At 42.4% G+C, this 19,944-nt stretch overlaps 1 protein-coding gene across 1 annotated transcript; it reads left to right on the top strand.

Moving 5' to 3' along the window:
* The first annotated feature begins 718 nt into the window (after positions 1-718).
* DCT (dopachrome tautomerase) lies at positions 719-18,229 on the top strand. The gene is made up of 8 exons (XM_066177466.1): positions 719-1,019; positions 9,062-9,361; positions 10,759-10,859; positions 11,926-12,092; positions 13,725-13,904; positions 14,010-14,145; positions 15,597-15,798; positions 17,718-18,229. Exons 1-8 carry the CDS (start codon positions 719-721, stop codon positions 17,897-17,899), a joined length of 1,569 nt encoding a protein of 522 aa, XP_066033563.1. The 3' UTR covers positions 17,900-18,229.
* The last annotated feature ends 1,715 nt before the right edge of the window (positions 18,230-19,944 follow it).

The raw sequence follows: 19,944 nt of genomic DNA, 5'->3' as shown, positions 1-19,944 counted from the left end.
ACTTGCCACTTCGCTGTTTTCACTGCAAGCACTGAAGTTCAGCAGTTGGCAGGTGGAATCTCTATCCCAAATTTATACTACCACATTTGTTAATTTTTGTTAATGGTGCATCTCTATCCTCTGTGCTTCCAGTTAGTTTTCCATTGCTACTGCTTTAATGGAAAGTATTATCTTGCAGTGAATGAATTAAAAGAGAAGAGGTTTCCTCTTCTATTTATCATCTGTTTACCGGGTTTTGATTAAAAGAATAAATGTGTTTCTCCAGCCACCTCAGCTAAAACAAAACCATCAATTTCTCAAAGCTCATAAAAGACTTGGAGAAATAAATCTGAGGCATTCACTCTCCTGACAAGCTGCCAGAGCCTGCAGAACTTGCTTTCACACTGGCATCTTTTCTGCCCTTGATGTCATGTGCAAAACACGAGGATTTGTGCCGTGCTAATCCCTCTAATGAGGCCTTCTCCCAGCCTCTACATAAACCCTGCTCAAAGCTGTGGCTGCTGGGCAGGCACCACAGAGTCAAATCACCCGTCTTCTGAGCTGCATTCAAGGCAATTAGAGGCTGGGATTAAACAAACACCCAACACCAGCATCTTCAGCAGCAAGAATTATTATCCTGGTTTGGTGGGGCAGGGAGCTGTGGTGAGGCCAGGTTGTCCCACAGTATACACCTCCCCGCTCTTCGCAGTCAGGGAGGCACAGCCTGCACCCAGCTGTCATGGGAGCCCTGAGGTGGCTTTTCTGGGCTGGACTGGGCTACCTGAGCTGCTGCTGTCCCCCACAGGCACAGGCACAATTTCCCCGTGTCTGCATGACGGTGGAAGCCCTTCGCCTGAAACGCTGCTGCCCGGCCTTGGGGACAGAGCCAGGCAATATCTGCGGGTCCCTGCAGGGCAGGGGACAGTGTGAGGGGGTGCAGGCAGACACTCAGCCCTGGAGTGGCCCCTACACTCTCCAAAATGTGGATGACCGGGAGCGGTGGCCCCTCAAGTTCTTCAACCACAGCTGTCGGTGCACAGGTGAGATGGGTGCTGGGGGGAGGGGATGGGGATGGGGGGTTCTGCTAACCTTGCTCCAAAGGCCAGAGACATTCCTGGTGGTATAAGGCATCTGGAAGGCTTCAAATATTACCATTATCCTAAAAGTTCTTCCATATTCATGATACTGTTAGTACTTTTTCAGGACAGCAGGGTCAAAGAAGTGTTTTCTCTCATGTGAGCTTTTGTGTTTTCCTCTTTGCCCATGGAGTTGTCCCCATAGCCAGTGATCCCCTTTCTTTACAGCGTTTTGGATCTTTCAGTGCTGCTTTCAAACATCTATTGCTTCTACTCATGGTGCACTGAACCTGGATCAGTGTGCATTGTTTGAAGATTTGTTCCCCATGGACTAGTATTTTGCAGCATGACATAGCCCTGTGCACTGAAAGTGTCCAGTGTCAGGCCAGGGCGTTTCCCAAAAAATTTAGTTTGTAAACTAAGTTGACATCTTACACTGATCCAAAATGTGTCTGTACAACCACCAAAGAGGCCATCCCATCCTTTTCCTCCTCATCTCCAGCCGCCACTTCTCACTGTGACTTTACATGGGCTCCTGAGTTTGCATGCTGGAGCTGAAATGGGTCTGGGAGGAGATGTGCTTGAAGGCTAACCTGGCTGAAGGGATAAGATTCTAAGGAGACCACTTCCCTAATGCTGGCAGGAGGCAGTGAACAGGAAGGTGAGCTCAGGGCAAAATAAGGTGACAGGACCCTTTCTCAGCAACAGCCCTGGCTGAAGGGGGGTTAAAATGAGCAGGAACTGCAGCCTCAGCCCACACTTCTGTGCAGGGCTGGCAGGAGGTGGCACCACTAGTAGGGCAAAAGGCACAACCCAGGCACTGAAGTCTTTTTCTAGGCAGATTTCAAACGAAACCTGGGATTTCTTATTGAAAACATCAAGGTGTTTGAATTTTCTAACACGAGAAGAATAAACTGCTTTGCTTCAGCCTGATTCTTAGAACGAGCTGAACTGTTTTGTCTAAAATGTATACCTTGGCTCACACTACTGAGAAAGCCCAGATCAATCTGTGAAAGCAGCACTGCAGAGAATTTCAGCCAAAGAGGTTAAATTTTTCAGTGCAGTTATCAACTGGTGACAGAGAGGTAGTGGCAGATGACTTAAATGGATACATGGTGTTACTGAAACTCCTCAAAAAAATAACAATAGACTTTATGAATTTTTATCTCTTCCTTTGAATGGATTTCAAATGCTTGTGCAAAAGCACTTTTCCAGGTAGTTTGCAAAAAACAGAAATTAGATGCATATTTGATGCATATTTTTTTCTGAAAGGTTCTTATATACCTCCAAAATTTAAGTCAGGTATCACATACAGACACAGATCCTGGGTCAGAAGAACACATGGGCATGCACCAATATTTACGCAGCTAAAGTAATTAGAGCATCAAAACCTGGGAGTAAATTGAAGAGCAGTGGAGATAGACATGCTCTACATAGGCAGATGTTAATTTGCTTGCCCAAGTAGAGCAAAGCGCTGGAATTTGATATTTGCAGGACTGAATCCCAAGTTACGTGGGCAGAATGTAGTGTCCTTTCCGACAGCTACACTTCTGAGCTGGCTGCTCCCCTTGTCTCTTTAAATCCCTTTCATTCCTCTTTCTCCTTGCAGTTTTTTTAAATCTAAATATACCAGTGATAAAACAGGAAGCGAAACATATCCTTAAGCATGATTTTCAGAAAGTTTTTCTGGGCCCTACTCTGCTTGATGCTGTATGCAAAACCGTTTCTGGGAGAATGCTAAGAAGTTCATAGCTGTGTGGGATTTGAATTAGATCTGTTGCTTTTACAATGCTGGTGATCACGGTTCCGTGTCTATTGGGGGGTTTTTGTGTTTTTTTCCACTTGGTTTAATACACTGTTTGGTTGTCTGCACACCATCTGAAAGTGGCATGTTGTGTGGTATTTGTTAGGCATCTAGATCTATGCTACCTGTGTAACACAATGGTAGGTAACATATGGTAACAGAAATTTAATATGCTCATTCAAAGGGACATGGAACAGCACACATCTCTGCTATTAAGGCGTCTTATTTTCCAAGTGAATGTTATGTGCAAACTGCCTGTTTGGAATGGTTCCTGGATTGTGCAAACTCCAACCCCACCAAGGCTCTTTCTAACACGTTAACAATATAAACAGTCGTGTTCCATCTTGGCACTGTTTAATTTATAGTTTAGAAATGGTGTGCATGATAAGCTATGGGAACTCCAACAACCATGTAGCTTATTATTTGGTTAGACAGTGCCAACTGAATGTGTCACATAGCTGATGGCTATATAGTAGGAAACTGGAGCAACTGTAAGGAACAGGGTCTAAGATTTTCCAAAGGTGGGATTCTGGAGTTTTCACAATAAATTTAGGTTTTTGCTAAAAGCTTAATATCTAAGGAGAAAAGAAACTGAAAATGTTTCCATTTGTTGAAGCCATTCACTGAGGAAAAATACCTTAAAATCATATCCATCCAGGTCTGGGTCCTGAATATTTGTGGACTGGCCACTCCACACCCCGCCACCCCCCCCCCCCCCCCAAACAACCTAACAAACCAAAAAGAAAAAAGAAAATCCCAAATGTAAATATTGTAAATATGAGTGAATGGCTATAAATGGGATCAGATTATTTTTTTTCCATTTCTAGGCTTTCGCAGATAATGTGCATTAGTTTTCTTTAACTGAGAACAAATAGAACAAGATTAGAAAAAAAGAAAGATCCAGCTTTGCTTCCCACTTTTTGTGCCAAGGGCCATGGTCAATAAGCAATTGCAGGTTTGTTGTCAGGATGCTGCACGTTTCACTCAATGTGTTGGTTGCAGCAAAAATATCATCTTTGTAAAAAATACGGGGTTATGGCATGAATGTAGTTGGAAGGTAGCAAAGAGTTTTTAGTTCTTGACTAATTTCAGTTTTGAATCCATTGAATGTGTTCTATAATTGGTTTGGGTGCCCCTTATAATATTTGATTTATATAAATTCTTAAACTGAAACTACCTGATGACAGATCCTTACAGTGTGCAGAACGTGTGAAGGGGAATGTGCTAATTTGTATTTCAAGAAGGTGTATGTACTGAATTAGACCAAGTGATGGATACACACTGAGTCCAGCCTTGAATATTGAGACTTGTAGCTGTTTACACAACAAAGCAGTATTTCAGTGAGATAGTTAAATTTAGTTTAGAAGAAAACTATTTTGGAAGAATGTGAACTAAATACTATTTTGAGTTCTAAACAATAATGTTGTACTGCAGTAATACAAATCTGGTATAGCATTTTAAAAACTCAGTACAGAACGCTATTGTGAAAAAACCCTGCAGTCACTCATGTGGTTGCTAGTACAGATTGTAACAGTGATTAAACAATGACGTAGTTTGAGTTCACTGAAGAATTGAACATAATTATCATTCTATTTTTCTGCTTCCACTTTCTAAGGTTTACATATAGGCATGTGCTGAACATTACTCTATTTTTTGAGAAAAAAATTAAATCCTTTTGAATTCCTGTGCAATATATTCAATCTGGGGACAGATGATTTAACATCTATTTTTTAGCAGCAATCAAACTGTCAATTAAGCTGTGTAGCTGATATGATGGCTACCTCATGAGATAAAAATTGAGCTTTTGAAGTGGTTATAAAACATGCTTCATTTACTTATTGTAGGGTAGTGTGTCTGTGGGATAATACTAAATTTTACCACACCTTGATGACCCTATTAAATCCAGTGTAGGTATAGATTTTCCGCATCCTACAGCCTGTGAGAGTGCCCAAATGAAGAGCTAGAAAAGAGAGAAGAGCTAACCATTTATCCCACATGGCAGCAGTCCTGATCCCAGCCTTGAGAAATTGCAGTTATGCAGGTGTTTCAAATCTATTGTAACTCCTCTTTTAATGCAATAGCTAAAGAAATCTGAAACGGAGCCCTCTCTCCCCATCCAATAAATGATGGGCATTAAACTGGTCTCTATAGAAGGAAGAGGCATGGCAGCTGCTCGGGTTTCATCTTGGTACTCTAAAACAGGGTAGAAGACAGTAAATGTTGAGTGAGTTCATTTTTACTGAAGAAAAGACACTAAGTTGATGGAGTTATTAACTTGGGTTAGGTTTGGTGACTGAAGACCAACCACATGTTACGACCAGTAAGAGGTATAAAATCCATGAGCTCAGGCAACCCCCAGGCTTGAGAAGCAGCCACAGTAGTCTGAGATGGCTGGTGTTGGCAAATGCCAGTGATGTGTATGAACACATACCAAGTGTCAAGTCATAAGTGTATTTTTCTTAGTGCCATGCCCATGGATTGACCTACTGGGAGAAGTAGCATGACCATAATGCCTACAGAAAAATCCAGATTTGCCCAACTTGACTGAGAAAGAGCACCTTTAAGTGCAGAAGAAGACAGCTCCCAAGGCATGTGATCCCATCTCCAGACAGAAGGGTTAGTGGAAAATATGCACATGATTTTTTTGACCAACAGCAGTACAATGGACATTCCTGGAAACAGTGGAACAAGCTGGAAGCATCCAACAGTGATATGATCTCCTTCCTGTACCAGAATGACCTCCCACACTAAATTCTCTGGAAACCACAAGAGATGATAATAATCTCTGTTGTCCCTGGCAGAGCCTCAGTCAAGTTGTACACTGAGTTCCTATGTATTAATCACTGAAGGTGAAAAAATGCTAAGGCATGGATCCTTGCATGTTCCTAGGGCTCCTGTGTGCAAAAGGACGCTTGAAAGGGTCTCACTGCGTTACAGAAAATATCTACTGTGCACTGTATCCTGCTATCATGAGACTATTTTTCCTGCTCTTGTAGAGCTGTACCATTGAAGTCCACCACCACTAGCATAGCAGGCAGGGAGGTTAACTTCTAAGAGACCAGCATTTCACGATGCTGTCATGTGAGAAGTGCACACAGCAGTAAATGAACTTTCTGGAAACAGTAATGCATTATTTCCAGATCAGTGGCCTGGTAGAGTGCTCTAGAAATAAATGCTGAAAGAGTGGTTTGGGTGGGTGATGAAAAAGGTGGGTCTGATTACTGCAGTAATTTCTCTTTGAATTATGGGAAATTCCACAGACCTTCATCATTTTCTTGCCATTTCAGCTGCTGCGTAACAGCAGTCCTGTGATGCACGAAGTCTGTTGAAAGAAAATAAGAAAATGACAAAAAGCAAGTTTTGATACCACGAAGTATTGTTGTTCTGTGTGTTTCTGACAATGGATCATTGCCAAGTAGACCTGGGGATGTGACAAAAATGTTCAACACAATCAGCAGAAACATTGCAGTGTGAAATGCCACTTTGCCTGGAAATTGTCTCCTGTTTGCAAGTCTCCACTGCAATCCTCCTCACTTAGTAAAAGCTCATGCCTCATTGAAAAGTGACTGGGGAAGTGATGGAAAGAGTGGAGCCCTTGGACTCCTTCACAGATAGGGTGGTTAAGGGAGAAAATCCTGCAGAGCATCAGTTGGATATAATTAGCATCTGCCCAAGGGAAACAGGTGGCAAGTTGTTGGTCCACCTGGCTCCAGATACATACAGTTGGAGAAAAGCTTTCTTCCCATGAGGATAACGCATCATTTCAGGCTTTTGCAAATTTATTCTCAGAGCCTGAGGAGGTGCATAGAGTATAGTTAAAAATACAGATATTGTAATCTGATAAAATTGTTTCAGGCATCAAGACCTGCAGATTCAAAGAGCCCTTCCCAAGAGAGGAATAGGCACCATCAGAACCTCAACAAGAGACCAAGAGTGTCTTGTTCTGGTACCAACCCAGACAGCACATACCTGGTCCTGAACTGGCTTTGGTTCTGTTAGTGCCGTATTTCAGTGTGATACTTATCCAGCACTGTGAGTAGAGGGGTCCCTTAAATGACTGGAGGAGTAACTGCCAGTCTCAAAAGGGGTTGTTGACAGATCTTTTCACAGTTAATTCCTGCTTTTTCCTCCTTCTCTTGAGGATTGAATTGTACCTGAGTGTGAGGGGTCAACAGATACTTTCCAGAAGTTCATGGTCCATGACTGAAACTTGAGCAGTATACATGGCCTAATTAGGCAATGTTGTAAGATATTCTTGATATTTGTCATCTGGTCAGTTTAGGCTGGAGTATGTGATGGACTCTAATAGCCAGGCTGAGTAATGAAGAATGAACAAGACACAGATACCGGAGTACACTGAACTGATAACAGTAATTGTGCTGTTCTGATGGGATCCTGAGGGTATTGTGATCAAATAGATTTTCCTTGTTGCTTACCCCCTCCATATCCATACAATCCACACAATCTTCTTTGTTTCATATAGCTATAACCTGCTTGCTTTTTCTGGTGTAAGTCTTCATCCCCTTTAGCCAGGGCAGACTCCTGGCATTAGGTGCCTTCCCTCATAGCTGGAACATGGCAGCTGAACCCAGCTGCTTCTACTTGCATCATGACAAAATGTAAGCCACATATCTGGAAATTGTGCTCATGGGATGCCATTGGGATGCGTATGATCCAAGACCTCATTGAAGTCTTCATCCTTGTGGTCCCTAAACTTAGCACTGATCCTCAGCTTCATGACAATATGTAATCTTAGAGATCTCAGGGGCTCTGAAGCAACTTTAACCAACCTACAGTGGGTCCAAACTCTGAAGTAAGAGTCCTCATATCTTCTTGGCAGGTGTCACAGAGGTCTGTCACAGAAGTTTACAGTTCAGCAGCCCTTACCCTAAAAACCTGATGTAAGCTTTAGAGCCTTGTTGGTAACAGCCCTTGAAACCTTGAGGGTCTCTGAATTTGGTAATAAGCCCTGTAGCCCCCGACAATCTGAAATCTTGCTTTAATGCTAGTTGTTGTTCTGGTCACAGGCTCAAGCCTACAGCCTAGTGACATCTGCCCTTCTGGGAATGTTTCATATGACACTTCCTCATCCCCATGTTAGTCCTGGATCTAGCAGCACCAATATGTGTGGTGAACAGTGGTATTTTGTGGCATTTTGGAAAACAATTGGCATTGTTGTTGTGGAATGAGTGTGTGGGGAGTTGGAGGGGAGGTTGAAGATGGGTTGAGGAGTCAGTGCAGATTTTTGATAGCAGCATGGAGATCCAAGAGGAGCCCTGGTTGCCATTCTGTTCCCCGCTGCCCCTGGCAGCGTTGCCCCGTGTCCTACACTGCTGCAGCCTGCCAGCACGCAGACAGGGGGCAGGTGTGCACTGCAGGAAGGGCTGGTTGTTCCCTAGATCCCCCAGAAACAGGGGAGAAAGATGCAGCAGGGCCTTTCGGCTGCTGCCAGCTGTCTGCCACAACATGCAAGAGACCACACTTAAAGTGAGCTCTGCTTTCCTGGGCTCTTCCATCTCATCAGAGAGTCTGAGCTAATATCCTAGAGCGGACCTGATTACTTGCCTTAGGAGTGATGCCAGCAGGGAACGACAGCACTGCAGTTTTTCTCAGGCTGGTATTGTAGCACTATTTAATAATGCTTAAAGCGTGACCAGCAGCAACCCTGGTGCTTGTCCTGGTTTGTATTGGGCCCCAGATACACTGTTAAGAGGCACTAGTTTCGCCTAAGTTTTGTCCTTAAGAGAGCTGTTTTGTTTAGGGATTTTTTTCTGTGCTTAAGGATCCATGTGAACTGACCCTGTTTTGGGTTTGATCCTGGAAGTAGAGGAGTACTTGAGAACCAATCGAACTAAGCACTTCATCACCGGCTTAACCTCAATTGCTCAGCTCTCTGTTCAGTGAGAGTCCACACGTGCCTGAGGGCTTTGCAGAGCTCTGAGCACCTCAGGGCGTCAAGCCCATTACCCAGCACTTCCCCAACTGGCTGAGTGTGGTTCTTGGCCCTGCTGTGGCTCTGGGAATCGAGCCAGCCATCCTTCTGGTAAGTCAATTGGCAAATCTGCCAGTCTGCTCAGCTGCTGTCCTTTCCAGGAACTGGCATCTCTGGGGAAGAAGAGCACTAATTCTTCATTCTTCTGCATTTCACTGTTAGTTTTCCCTGCTTCGTAATGCCATGACTGATTGTTCCCTCTTGATCCAGGAAACTTTGGTGGCTACAACTGTGGTGAATGCAAGCTTGGCTGGACCGGCCCTGAATGCAACAGGAGGAAGCCAGCAGTTGTCAGGAAGGACATCCACTCCCTGACACCGGAGGAGAGAGAGCAGTTCTTTGATGCTCTAGACCGTGCCAAGACAACCATTCACCCGGACTACGTCATTGCAACTCAGCACTGGAGAAGTCTGCTTGGTCCAAGTGGAGATGAACCACAGATTGCCAACTGTAGTATTTACAACTACTTTGTCTGGCTTCATTACTACTCAGTCAGAGACACGCTCTTGGGTTAGTGCTTTCCTTTTCCAATGGGTTCTGCAGGTAAAGAAAAGGGTGAAAGTACTACTGCTGAGCAATAGTTCCAGTAGCAGGCACAAAGCTGTGGAGTAAAACAGTTGGTGGTGAGAAGCTGATGGACATCAGCTCTCAAAGGAGATGTCCTTTGGACCTGCTATGCTCTGGTCCCCACACCCCATGGCAGCTGGAGCACACCAGTTGCACTCCTGGTGCATCTTCAGTTTGACAGGGAACAATGCACAGCCTTCACTTGAGTGAACTGAAGTGTGGTTATGCAGTGACTGACTTCAAAAAGATGTTCCCAGTCCACAGGACAAGGTAGATGCAGTGGTGGTGGGAAAGGGGCTCTTCAGTGGTGAAGCCACAGGCCACGCAGAGATATTTGGGACCAGACTGCTACTGCTTTCTGTGGCTTTCAGCAAGTCACCAAGGATGGGATTTGCCTGACTAACCACAGTCGCCTTTTAAAACCAACCTAGCTTAGAGGTTTGGGTATCTAACCTCATGCTTTGTCCCAAATTCAGATTCTTGGCCTCATTGCTTTTCTAGACAGAGGTACGTATACCAGCCCTATTTCACAGAGCCTACTTCTTGTAGAAGGTGCACCAACCAGTGTGGCTTTTCTACCTGGTGGTCCCATGTGCAAGCTGAACAGCCCATATCTATCTCCCTGATGGAGGCCAACTGCTGCTCTGCAGTGGGTATCATTCAATTTGCCCATCTGACACAGTTCCATTTTGCAGGGTGGAAGGAAGCAGCCTCTGGCCTAGCGAGAGCAAAGGCTCTTCAGAGGGCAGGACGGTCATGTGGAAAGGGAAAGGGGAAACTTCTAGTGCTGCTGCAATGGTAAATAAATGCATATGTGGGTTGAAGGTTTCCACAGTGATAAATAAATACATGTGTGGTTTGAAGCATCTCACCTTTCACCCAGCAAAAGCACAATACAAGAAATAACAAGCATAATTTGAAGAAAGTTGGCAAAAGATTCTGGATTACTATTGGCATGGAAAATGCTGAGGTTCTCTTGATAGATACATGGTCTAAGTCTTGCAGAGGAGCAAGAGAATGAGATAATGCACATATTAGCAAGGAGATAGGGTTTTAGAAAGTAACATGACTTTTAAAATCAAAATCCACTGAAGTGAGAAGAAATCTTCACGATATCCAACTTTTTAGTGAAGTTTTGATAAGCATTGAAGCAAATATCCACAGAGGAGTTTGTTTGGCTTGTCCCAAGTAAGTGATGTAACTTCTGATGTGTGCCCTCTTTTCAAAGATGCAGAGCTGAAGGTTCTTGTTTAAGTCCACTCCAGGCAATAAAAGGAGGTGCTGTCTTTCTCTCCAGACTCATTTGATGCCTAAATGCTTGTTTTATCTTCCCTTTGCAGGTCCTGGCCGCCCCTTCAAAGGTATTGATTTCTCCCACCAAGGACCTGCCTTCGTTACTTGGCACAGGTACCACTTGCTGTGGCTGGAGAGGGAACTGCAGGTTAGTTGCACAGCCTTTCCTTTTCCTTGCACAGCTTCTCCCTTTTGCTCTGTCACTTTGTTGAGCCAGCCAAGGGTAAGCTACCTTCGAGGATATTTTCTCACCCAAACTCCCAGGAATATCTCCTCATAGACCATTTTTTTGTTTTGTTTTAAGTGAATCTGTTGCTTTCTGAGTGCTGAGGACTGAATGGTTTCTCACCATGAACAGTGATGTGAAGGTTATCATGGAGATTTTTTCTCTTCATCTCTACAACAGGGTATAGAAGATGTGAAGTAACAGCATTTATTAATAAAATTGAAGCAATACCTTAAAGTAAAATTTGGTAATAGATACTGTTGGCTGATGTTGAAGGTACTGTTCCTATGAAACCAGCTCTAAATATTACTCCCTTTAAATGTGATGTATTATACATTTAATACATACATATATTTAGCAATATGCCTTTTAAATAAGTATATGTTCACATGACCAAGAGTCACTTGCAGAAGCAATTTCCATTTGCATGACTTCTTTATTGGCAATGTTGCTGTATTTCAGCCTTACAAATCTCTAATGAAAATAGTTGCTTATCAAAATATCTGCAGGATCTTGCTTGTGTGAAATTGCATCTGGCAAGCAAGCACAATCAAATGCACTGTACTCCCCTATTAACACTAGTCCTGATTCCTCCCCAGGGCCAGTTTTCTGGAACAAAAGCCAACCACATGCACATTTTTACCCATTACCCACTTACATCACTCAAAGCCTCTTACTTGCTTAAGGCTCAATTCATCTCTGCTCCTGCTCTCCTGCCTGGCCTCTGAGTTGGCAGAAAGCCTAACATGGCCAAAAGAAGTGCAGTCCCACAGCAGGGAAACTAGTGACAATGTCTTTGCTTAGACTGATTTAATGCTACAATCTTTTGGAAGGAGTTGGAACAGCGCTGTGAAATGCAGGTAGTTGAAATGCAGAATGAAAACTGAATATTCAGTGAAATATACACGGTCAAACAGCTGGAAGGAGCCCCTTTCTTTCTCTTTCCTTTGGAGCTGATTCCTAGCTAATGCATTTCTGTCCATTGCAGCGCCTGATGGGCAACGAGTCCTTTGCGCTGCCGTACTGGAACTTTGCCAAGGGCAGGAATGAGTGTGACATCTGCACGGACCAGCTCTTCGGAGCATCACGGCCCGATGACCCGTCCCTGATCAACCTGAGCTCCAGGTTCTCCCGCTGGCAAGTAGTTTGTAACAGGTAGGAGAGTATCCAGGGCAGCCCCACACATGGACAGAACCTTGCTGTCATTCAGCATGGACAGCATGGGCTGCTCTCTCAGTGTGAGTGAGTGGCAGGAAAGGAGCCAAGACATCTTCTTTAAAGCCGGAAATTGCCATCAGTTTATGTGTGGATGGTTCTCTGTAAACTTTCTCGTATTGTGGAACTGTGTTTTTTAAAGATGATTCTTCTAGTACGGGATTTTAGTTGGTTTAGCTAATTTATGGCTGCCAAAAGTCTGGGGAGTTTCCCTATTGGCAAGTATCTTTCTGAAAAAGAAATGCCTGTGTGTTGGTTGTCTATAACATACACTCAACTGATCTCAGCAGTAGAAAAAGAAAATTGGTTTGGCATACAGGAAGCTAGAGATAGGCTGGAAAGTCTGCTACCTTGTTTTGGATGAGACTTTAACCCTGATATATTTAACGCAGTTTGGGGGTTGACTTTGAAATATCTGAGATTTCACATGAAAAACAGCACAGAGCCAGCCAGGAGCTTGCTGCCAGCTCCCTGTGGGAATGTGCTGACTTGTGTGAGAGCAGGGCTTTGACAGGGGATTCAGATGTGGGATCAGGGTGCTGTGACATAAAATGCTGTTGGTTACAATACCCATAGATCATTCTTCTCTCAGCTCAGGGTCAGTGTGCAGTTAGACAGAGGTACTGAAAGCTCAGGGTTTTTCAAAAGAGTCTCCTTTTCTGGATACCTAAAGAGATATTTGAAATTCCAGCTTTAGGCACCTGTTGGCTTGAAGTCTTGCCCCTACTTTTTCCTCAAAGATAAAAAGGACTTTGGTTTTCTTCTTGAAAATGGAAGTGACTAAACTTTTGCCTCACCAAGGTTAAACTGAGAAGAACTTTTGTTTGCTTCAAAAGTTTCTGAAAATGCTGTTTCATTTCACACTGAATAGAACAGATTTTTTTTCGTTTCACAAGTGTTACACTGTTTTTCTCCTTCTCCTTCTCTCTTTCTCTCCCTGATATAAAGGATTTGCTCCCCATTAGTCACTGGGTAACCCCTGCAACAGCATGTTGATCTTGAAGGCCCTGAAAAAAGAGGATGCAATGCATTGCTCTTGCTTTTCTTCTAAAGGGGATGAAGGGTGGCAAGTGAAAACCTGTTTTCTGTCATTTCTTGCATTTTCTTCTCAGCTCACATTTCCCTTAATTTTTTCCCTTTTTGTTAAGAGTTTAAAAAATAGTCCTTACTCAGGAGTGAAAGTTTGTCAATTCAAAATTGAAAACTCTGTTTTACATTGCCTGACAAAAACTTCCTCCAAAGCTTTTGAGAGGGGAGAAGGCACAATGGGAGTTGTGCTTGCCTTTTCTAAAGCATCCTCTCTCTGTGGACAGTGAACCTGGTAACTCTTGGTCTAAATGACTGATGGTCCACAGAGGATGCAGGGCCACAGAAAGCCACATCACGGTGACAGTGCTGCAATAAATTCATCTCCCAGGCTGTGGGAGATGAACTGAGGTGTCCCAGGAGGTGTCCATCCCAAACTTCTGCTCTTTCACATGTATAACCAAGGCCTCTATACTGCATGAGAAAAAACCGACTAACGAGTGCTCACCTTCTTCTGACTTGTGCTTTTCTGTGTTCCATGTGTAGTTTGGATGACTACAACCGCCTGGTCACCCTGTGCAATGGGACTGCTGAAGGGCCGCTGCGGCGGGGGCCGCCCCGGGGCTCCAGCGAGCAGCTGCCCACTGTGGAAGATGTCAGGAAGTGCCTTTCCCTGCAGGAGTTTGACAGACCCCCCTTTTTCCGCAATTCCAGTTTCAGTTTCAGGTTTGTCCTTTGGCTCTACTAGAGCTGGCTGGGTCACTGGTTTTCTTTGTGAGCACGTTTATCAGCAAAGTGTGGTTACTTGATGGTGCTTTAACCCATCTGCAGGAATGCGCTGGAGGGCTTTGATAAACCAGATGGAGTCCTTGACTCGCCGATGATGAGCCTTCATAATTTGGTTCACTCTTTCCTGAATGGGACCAGTGCTCTCCCTCATGCAGCTGCCAATGATCCCATCTTTGTGGTATGTCTTTTACCCTCAGTGTGATTGACAATGGATGAGGCTCAAAAGCACCTATCTCACAAGAGAGTTGCAGAAAAATGTGAACAAAATAAATTCCCTAAAAAATAATTATTTAGAAGAGGAGGAATCATTTATCTTTTCTTGAACACTGCCACACCTGCATAAATGTTGAATAAAAAAGAAAAAGATCTCAGGGTAATTTGTAAAATATAAAATAGGATTCTAGGGAGAAGAGCTGCGATTCCAAGTCATGCTGCCTTGAATCATTTCATTAGGTGGTATCTAAATCTAATGGCTTATATCACACAATTTTACAGCAACAAGGTAAGGTGAAAGTGGGGATAATTATTTTAAGGCAGTAGATTGGGTGGTTTGTTTCTTTGTTTCAGAATTTACAAGCTAAAAGGAAGTCCATCTAATGTCAGGGTGTCTTGGGAAATAGAAAAAATGTGATTTCACTGGTGCATCGGAATAGTGCTGCACTGCCATGAGCAGCAGTGTTTGTGCATTATTATGCACTGTGTATTTGCACTGCATTGTGCAAATAAAAAGCCAGTAGCTGACTCTGCTTATACATCTTTCTCCCCTAGTAAATTAATGCAAATTTATTCTCCTTTTTGTTAGATTAAACCACAGTGTTTATATTACAAATATAAATTCTTTATATATATTATATATATTATGTAGATACATTTTTTTCTTAGGTTTACTTTAAGTTTTCAACCTTTTTTTTTTGAGAAATTAGTCCATATACCTATGTAGTGGTCCTTCAGAGTGTTTCCTGAATAATTCTTTAATTCCTGCACTAGTTTTTTTCTTACACAGTGAAATTCATTTCATTATGCTGTAATTTTGTACAAAAGATTATTTTCTATAGGATATTTTCCAAGTTTTTTTCCAGGGCTGTTATTAAAAAACATGAGTAAGTCAGAAGTTAATTTCAGACATTTGTAATAGCTGTCTGAAACAACTTTCCTGCATTAGTTAATTTTAGATCTATAAACTCACCTGATCAAAGTCATGGGCATCTGGAGCTGTGGAGCTGGTGACACATGGTCTAAAATGAGCATGATGGAATCAAATTTCCATACTTGAGAAAGATTAAAATAATTTTGAAAGGCACATGCATCTGAATGAGCTCAGTGACTCCTTACCTGTGATGATTCAACTGCCCATTTGATGTCAGCTAATGTTAAAGTGTCTGGAGAAAGATCTTACTGTGAACAAGCAGCAACAAGGGTGTATAAAGCAAAATGTCCCACATGGAAGATCAGCTTAGTCTTCTCATGAGCTTTTCTGATTTCCCATTCTGTAAATCCCATCCAAATTAGATTACCCTCTTCTCTCTCTTTCAGAAGCTCCAGCCTCCTCGCATGTTTGTTGAGTGTTTTAAAGGGTGTTGATTTCTGAAAGAGCTTAAATTATGTGCATGCCCATGCCTGGATTTGCAGGTTCTTCACTCCTTCACTGATGCCATCTTTGATGAATGGATGAAGCGTTTCAAGCCCCCTGACAACGCTTGGCCTGAGGAGCTGGCGCCCATTGGACACAACCGGCTGTACAACATGGTCCCTTTCTTCCCCCCGGTGACCAACGAGGAGCTCTTCCAAACTGCAGAGCAGCTTGGCTACACCTATGCCATCGACCTGCCAGGTGTGTCCCAGGATGCTGTTCCTGACCAAGTGATGCCACAGGCATATATAAAATAAGGAACCTCTTACAAAACACACAGATCTATTCACCTGCTCAATTCCCAACATTAATATTTGGGTACTTGGAGAGATGTACCTGGGTGTTTTTTGTTTTAAACTCCCAATTGTAAAGATTTTCCATGTCCATAACTGGGATGTGCCTTAGTGTTTGTCTATTCATTTGAAATTACCTTTGACACAAATCAGACAATGACAAAATAGCAAGACAGGAAGTTTTTATGCACAAAATCCAAATTTTGCAACAAGATATTAAAATATTTGTAAAAGGCAGAAGAGTGAGAGCTGCATGAGAACCATGCTTCAGCTGCTTTTCCAAAAATTAAATCTGAGTACTTTCTTTCTCCATTTCTGTATTACTTTGAGAGGAATAAGGTGCTTATCTAACCTGTGTGGAAAGGAATTTCTTCTAATTGCTTACCATATATCTCTGGTTTTAATCTGTGGATACTGTTGAAAGATCTATACACTGCAAAATATTGAAACCCTTGTCCTCAGGTTGCATTCATGCAGGGGAACCCTGATTGGTGGAGGTATGCTTAGCTGCTTCTGCACTGCTTTTCTCAGGGACATCCCCAGAATTTTCCCTGAAAATTTAGACTTCCCCTCTTATGGAGTTGAAGTTTTCCTCCCTTTGGATTACTGTCCTCCTCTCCTGCTTTGCAAATGTGGGTGCCCCTTTGGCACGAGGCACCCAGAGAGGAACATGGGTAGCTTGTGATTCTGTTGCTTCTGACTCACACCTAAATAAATTGTTAGCTCTCTGTGAACTGTATCTGTCCCTGCCTGTATGGTCTGTGTTCAGAAAATACAACTTTTACATCCAAACCTTTCTCTTTCAGCTAAATGAATAACTTGCTAATTGTACCTGAGGTAATCACATTATTCTATTTCTATTGTTAGAAATAGAAATAAATCACATAGAAATAAACATATATTAATACACTGCTGGTTATTACTTGAAAGGTGGTAAAACAGTAAACATTTCATTTTGGGACTTTACCAATTTTTGGAATGATTGCACTCAACCTTTTTGAGGACTGCAGGTTGGGGGACGAGACATTTAGTTGCTTTTATAGTCAGTGTGACATCTCCCTTAGCCATTTGTCTCCTCTAACCCATATGTCTAGATAACTTTTAAATATGTGCAGTTCTCTTGAGAGTTATTTTTTGGTGATTGTTTAGTCAAACATGGTTATTGTCATCTCAGTATATGTAGCATTCTTCAGAAAAAGAGAGCAGGCGTTTTTTGCTTCTGAAAGCACCGATGAAAACCCAAAAAATCAGTAAAATGGAGCAATGTTATTATAGAAATAAGCAATACTATCTTTGAAGACAGTGGTTCTTCAGATGTGGTTCAAAATCAGCAGATGTGATCTGGAGCTGGTCAGCAGAACCACACAAAGTAGTGTTTTCAGTTGAAAGTTTGACAATAGGCTGCTTTGTGGTCTTTAGGAAAATTTGAGGGTTTGAGGGTTTTCTGTTGACCAAAATAACTTGGAAGCAGCTGTCTTGAAATGTCTGTGTAGAAAGAATTTGTTAGATAATTTATAATTTGGGCCCAATTAGATGAATGAATGGTCTTTTTGTCTTGTCAGTGTTAATCTTTCCCATTCCCAACACTTTAATTTGTATGAATTGTTGAAGTTCAAATTCAGCTGTAGACTTCTCTGGCAGGAATTGTCTCCAGCTCCGTTATGAGTCTCAGTTCCTTGGTGTGTTATGAATTTTGCCTGTGGCCAGTAGGTCACTAAGTTGCACAAGTAATCGTAATTATCAGCATGTAGGAAATCTTATGTCTTCTGTGTAATTTGCAAAATTGAATTATGGGCTGCCCTCACTCGAGTCATTTCACATTTCCAGGTTCCCTTGAAGAAACCCAAGCGTGGGCTGTCATGGTTGGATCCACAATTGGAGGAGCACTTATAGCTCTGGCTGTGCTTGTTCTGCTGCTTGTACTTTTCCAGCACCGAAGGCACAGAAGAGGTTTTGAACCACTGATGAATGTGAGCTTCAGCCCCAAAAAGTACATGGGAGAGACCTAGTGACCTCACTTTCTTTCTTTTCCTGCTCTTGTAGGAAGTGACCTCGATTGCCTTACTGGTATCTTAGCTGAGACTTTATCACACACTCCTTTGGCATCTGACTAAATTGTTCTCATTCAGGTTTTTCCCGTTACCTTGTGAATTGTAATGTGTGAAGTCTCTGGGTACATATGAGAAAGGCCCAAGTCAGGCTAGATTTTTTCCATTACTAAATGTTATCTGGAGTGTGTGATATATGTAAATCATCCTCTATAGATTTAGATCAAGACAGCTGAGAATCCAAATAGGAGAAAACCAAGTTGAATAAACAAGATAATTTTTCACCTCAATGTGTTCTTGATTTAATTTAGCAGCATTAAGATGTGCTGGAAGTTATTAAGTCTACGTGTTTATTTGAATAATATATTATTTTACAGTTATCAATAAATATTCTGAATAACATAGGCTTATTATAAGGTTCAAAATGTTTCATGCAGTTTGACAAAATACTATAGGAATGCCCTGGTTACAGCTTATTTCAGAAACATGATCAATTCTGAATGTTATTTCCAATAAAGTTGATGATAGCAATAGGTAAACTCCCAAACTCCAACTGCTAAAATGTAAGATCAGGAGTTCCCTGACACCTAGATATACAGTTGTTTTTTACCTCTGTGTTAGGGACTTTGGACAGAAGTTGAAAGTGGGACTTACCTTTTTTGTCTCTGATTCTCTGATGTGCTGTTCTATGAATCTGGACTTAAACTTCCAAATTTCCAAAGTCTAGGATGCAGGACTCAAGGTAAAAAGACTAAGATAGCTTGCATTACTCAGGTGTGCAGATGGGGAATCAGGTTTGGATGTGGCAGTTGCTAGATCCCATTACAAACATTGCTTTATACATTCCCTATATATTTCTTCATTTAGATGGAGATTTGGAGCCCATATGTATGGTTCTCCTGCATTATCTTGGAACAGGTTTTTTTTTTTACATGGCAAATGACATCTTGAACAGATCCTGTCAGCTTTGGTGCTTGATATATTACATTAATGGAGTATTCAGACTTTGTATATTGTGGGGTCTTGAGTTTTATAAAACCTTTGCTTTTGTAGCCTTAAATAAAAAATTCAGTTAGTAACAGTTTGTGGCATTTCTTTTAGGCCTGCTCAATATGACCTATGTGGACTAGAAAGAAGATGGTTTCCACATATACTTGTAACTTGTAACGTGTGTAACTCACAAAACTTTCCGCTAAAGTGTGGACTTTTTGAGTCAAACAAAATTGTGATTTGCTCACCACACACTCAGATAGCCCTTGCTCCACTAGGTGGACAGCAGTCTGCTGCCATTTCTGCTGTTTTGTGGTGCCTTTGGGGATCCCAGTGCACTTGTTCCTGGATTATGCCCAAGATGTCAAAGGTTGAAGCACTTTTTGTACAGCAGCTCAGGCCGCCTTTTGGGAGTTTTGCCATTTAGGGACCAGTATTATCTGGTGCTGAAGACAACAGATGAGGTCTCCAGAGATCTAGCTTACACATGTGTCACATCAGCTGACCCTGATCTGTGTCACAAGGTAGCTAGGTCTGAGATCTCCATGTGCCTTTCTCAAGGAGTTTTCAGCTGTTTTCCAGCATTACAAGACTATGGGTCTTCATACAGGATCACAGAAGACTTCAGCTCCAGAACATCTAGTCCAGCTCCTCTGCAATGAGCAGGAACACCTTTAGATCTGGTTGCTCAGAGTCCTGCTTGTTCAACCTGATCTTGAATGTTTACAGGGATGGAGCACCGACCACCTCTCTGGGCAACCTGTGACAGTATTTCATCATCCTCATTGTAATAAATTTATTCCTTATGTCCAGTCTAAATCTACCCTCTTTTTGTTTGAAACTATCACCCCTTGTCCTATTACAACAGGCCCCATTAAAAATTTTGACCCCATCTTTCTTATAAGCCCTGTTTGAGTATTGAAAGTCTGCAAAAAGGTCTCCTGGAGCCTTCACCAGGCTGAACAACCTAGAACACACACCAGTTGATGCTAAACACTAATTTAGAGAGCTGCTGT

Source organism: Chamaea fasciata, unplaced genomic scaffold (genome assembly GCF_029207755.1).
Source record: "Chamaea fasciata isolate MVZ Bird 193981 ecotype frontalis unplaced genomic scaffold, bChaFas1.0.hap1 SCAF_2, whole genome shotgun sequence".
NCBI lineage: Eukaryota > Metazoa > Chordata > Aves > Passeriformes > Sylviidae > Chamaea > Chamaea fasciata.
Note: the sequence above shows the minus strand (reverse complement) of the source record. Positions and strands in the feature narration are given on the sequence as shown.

What these genes read in the sequence shown, in the direction of transcription:
- DCT (XM_066177466.1), top strand. Translation starts at nt 719, where the DNA reads ATGGGAGCCCTGAGGTGGCTTTTCTGGGCTGGACTGGGCTACCTGAGC. An exon ending in AATTCCAGTTTCAGTTTCAG is followed by an intron (nt 13,905 to 14,009) that starts GTTTGTCCTTTG and finishes ACCCATCTGCAG; the next exon opens with GAATGCGCTGGAGGGCTTTG. An exon ending in CCAATGATCCCATCTTTGTG is followed by an intron (nt 14,146 to 15,596) that starts GTATGTCTTTTA and finishes CTGGATTTGCAG; the next exon opens with GTTCTTCACTCCTTCACTGA.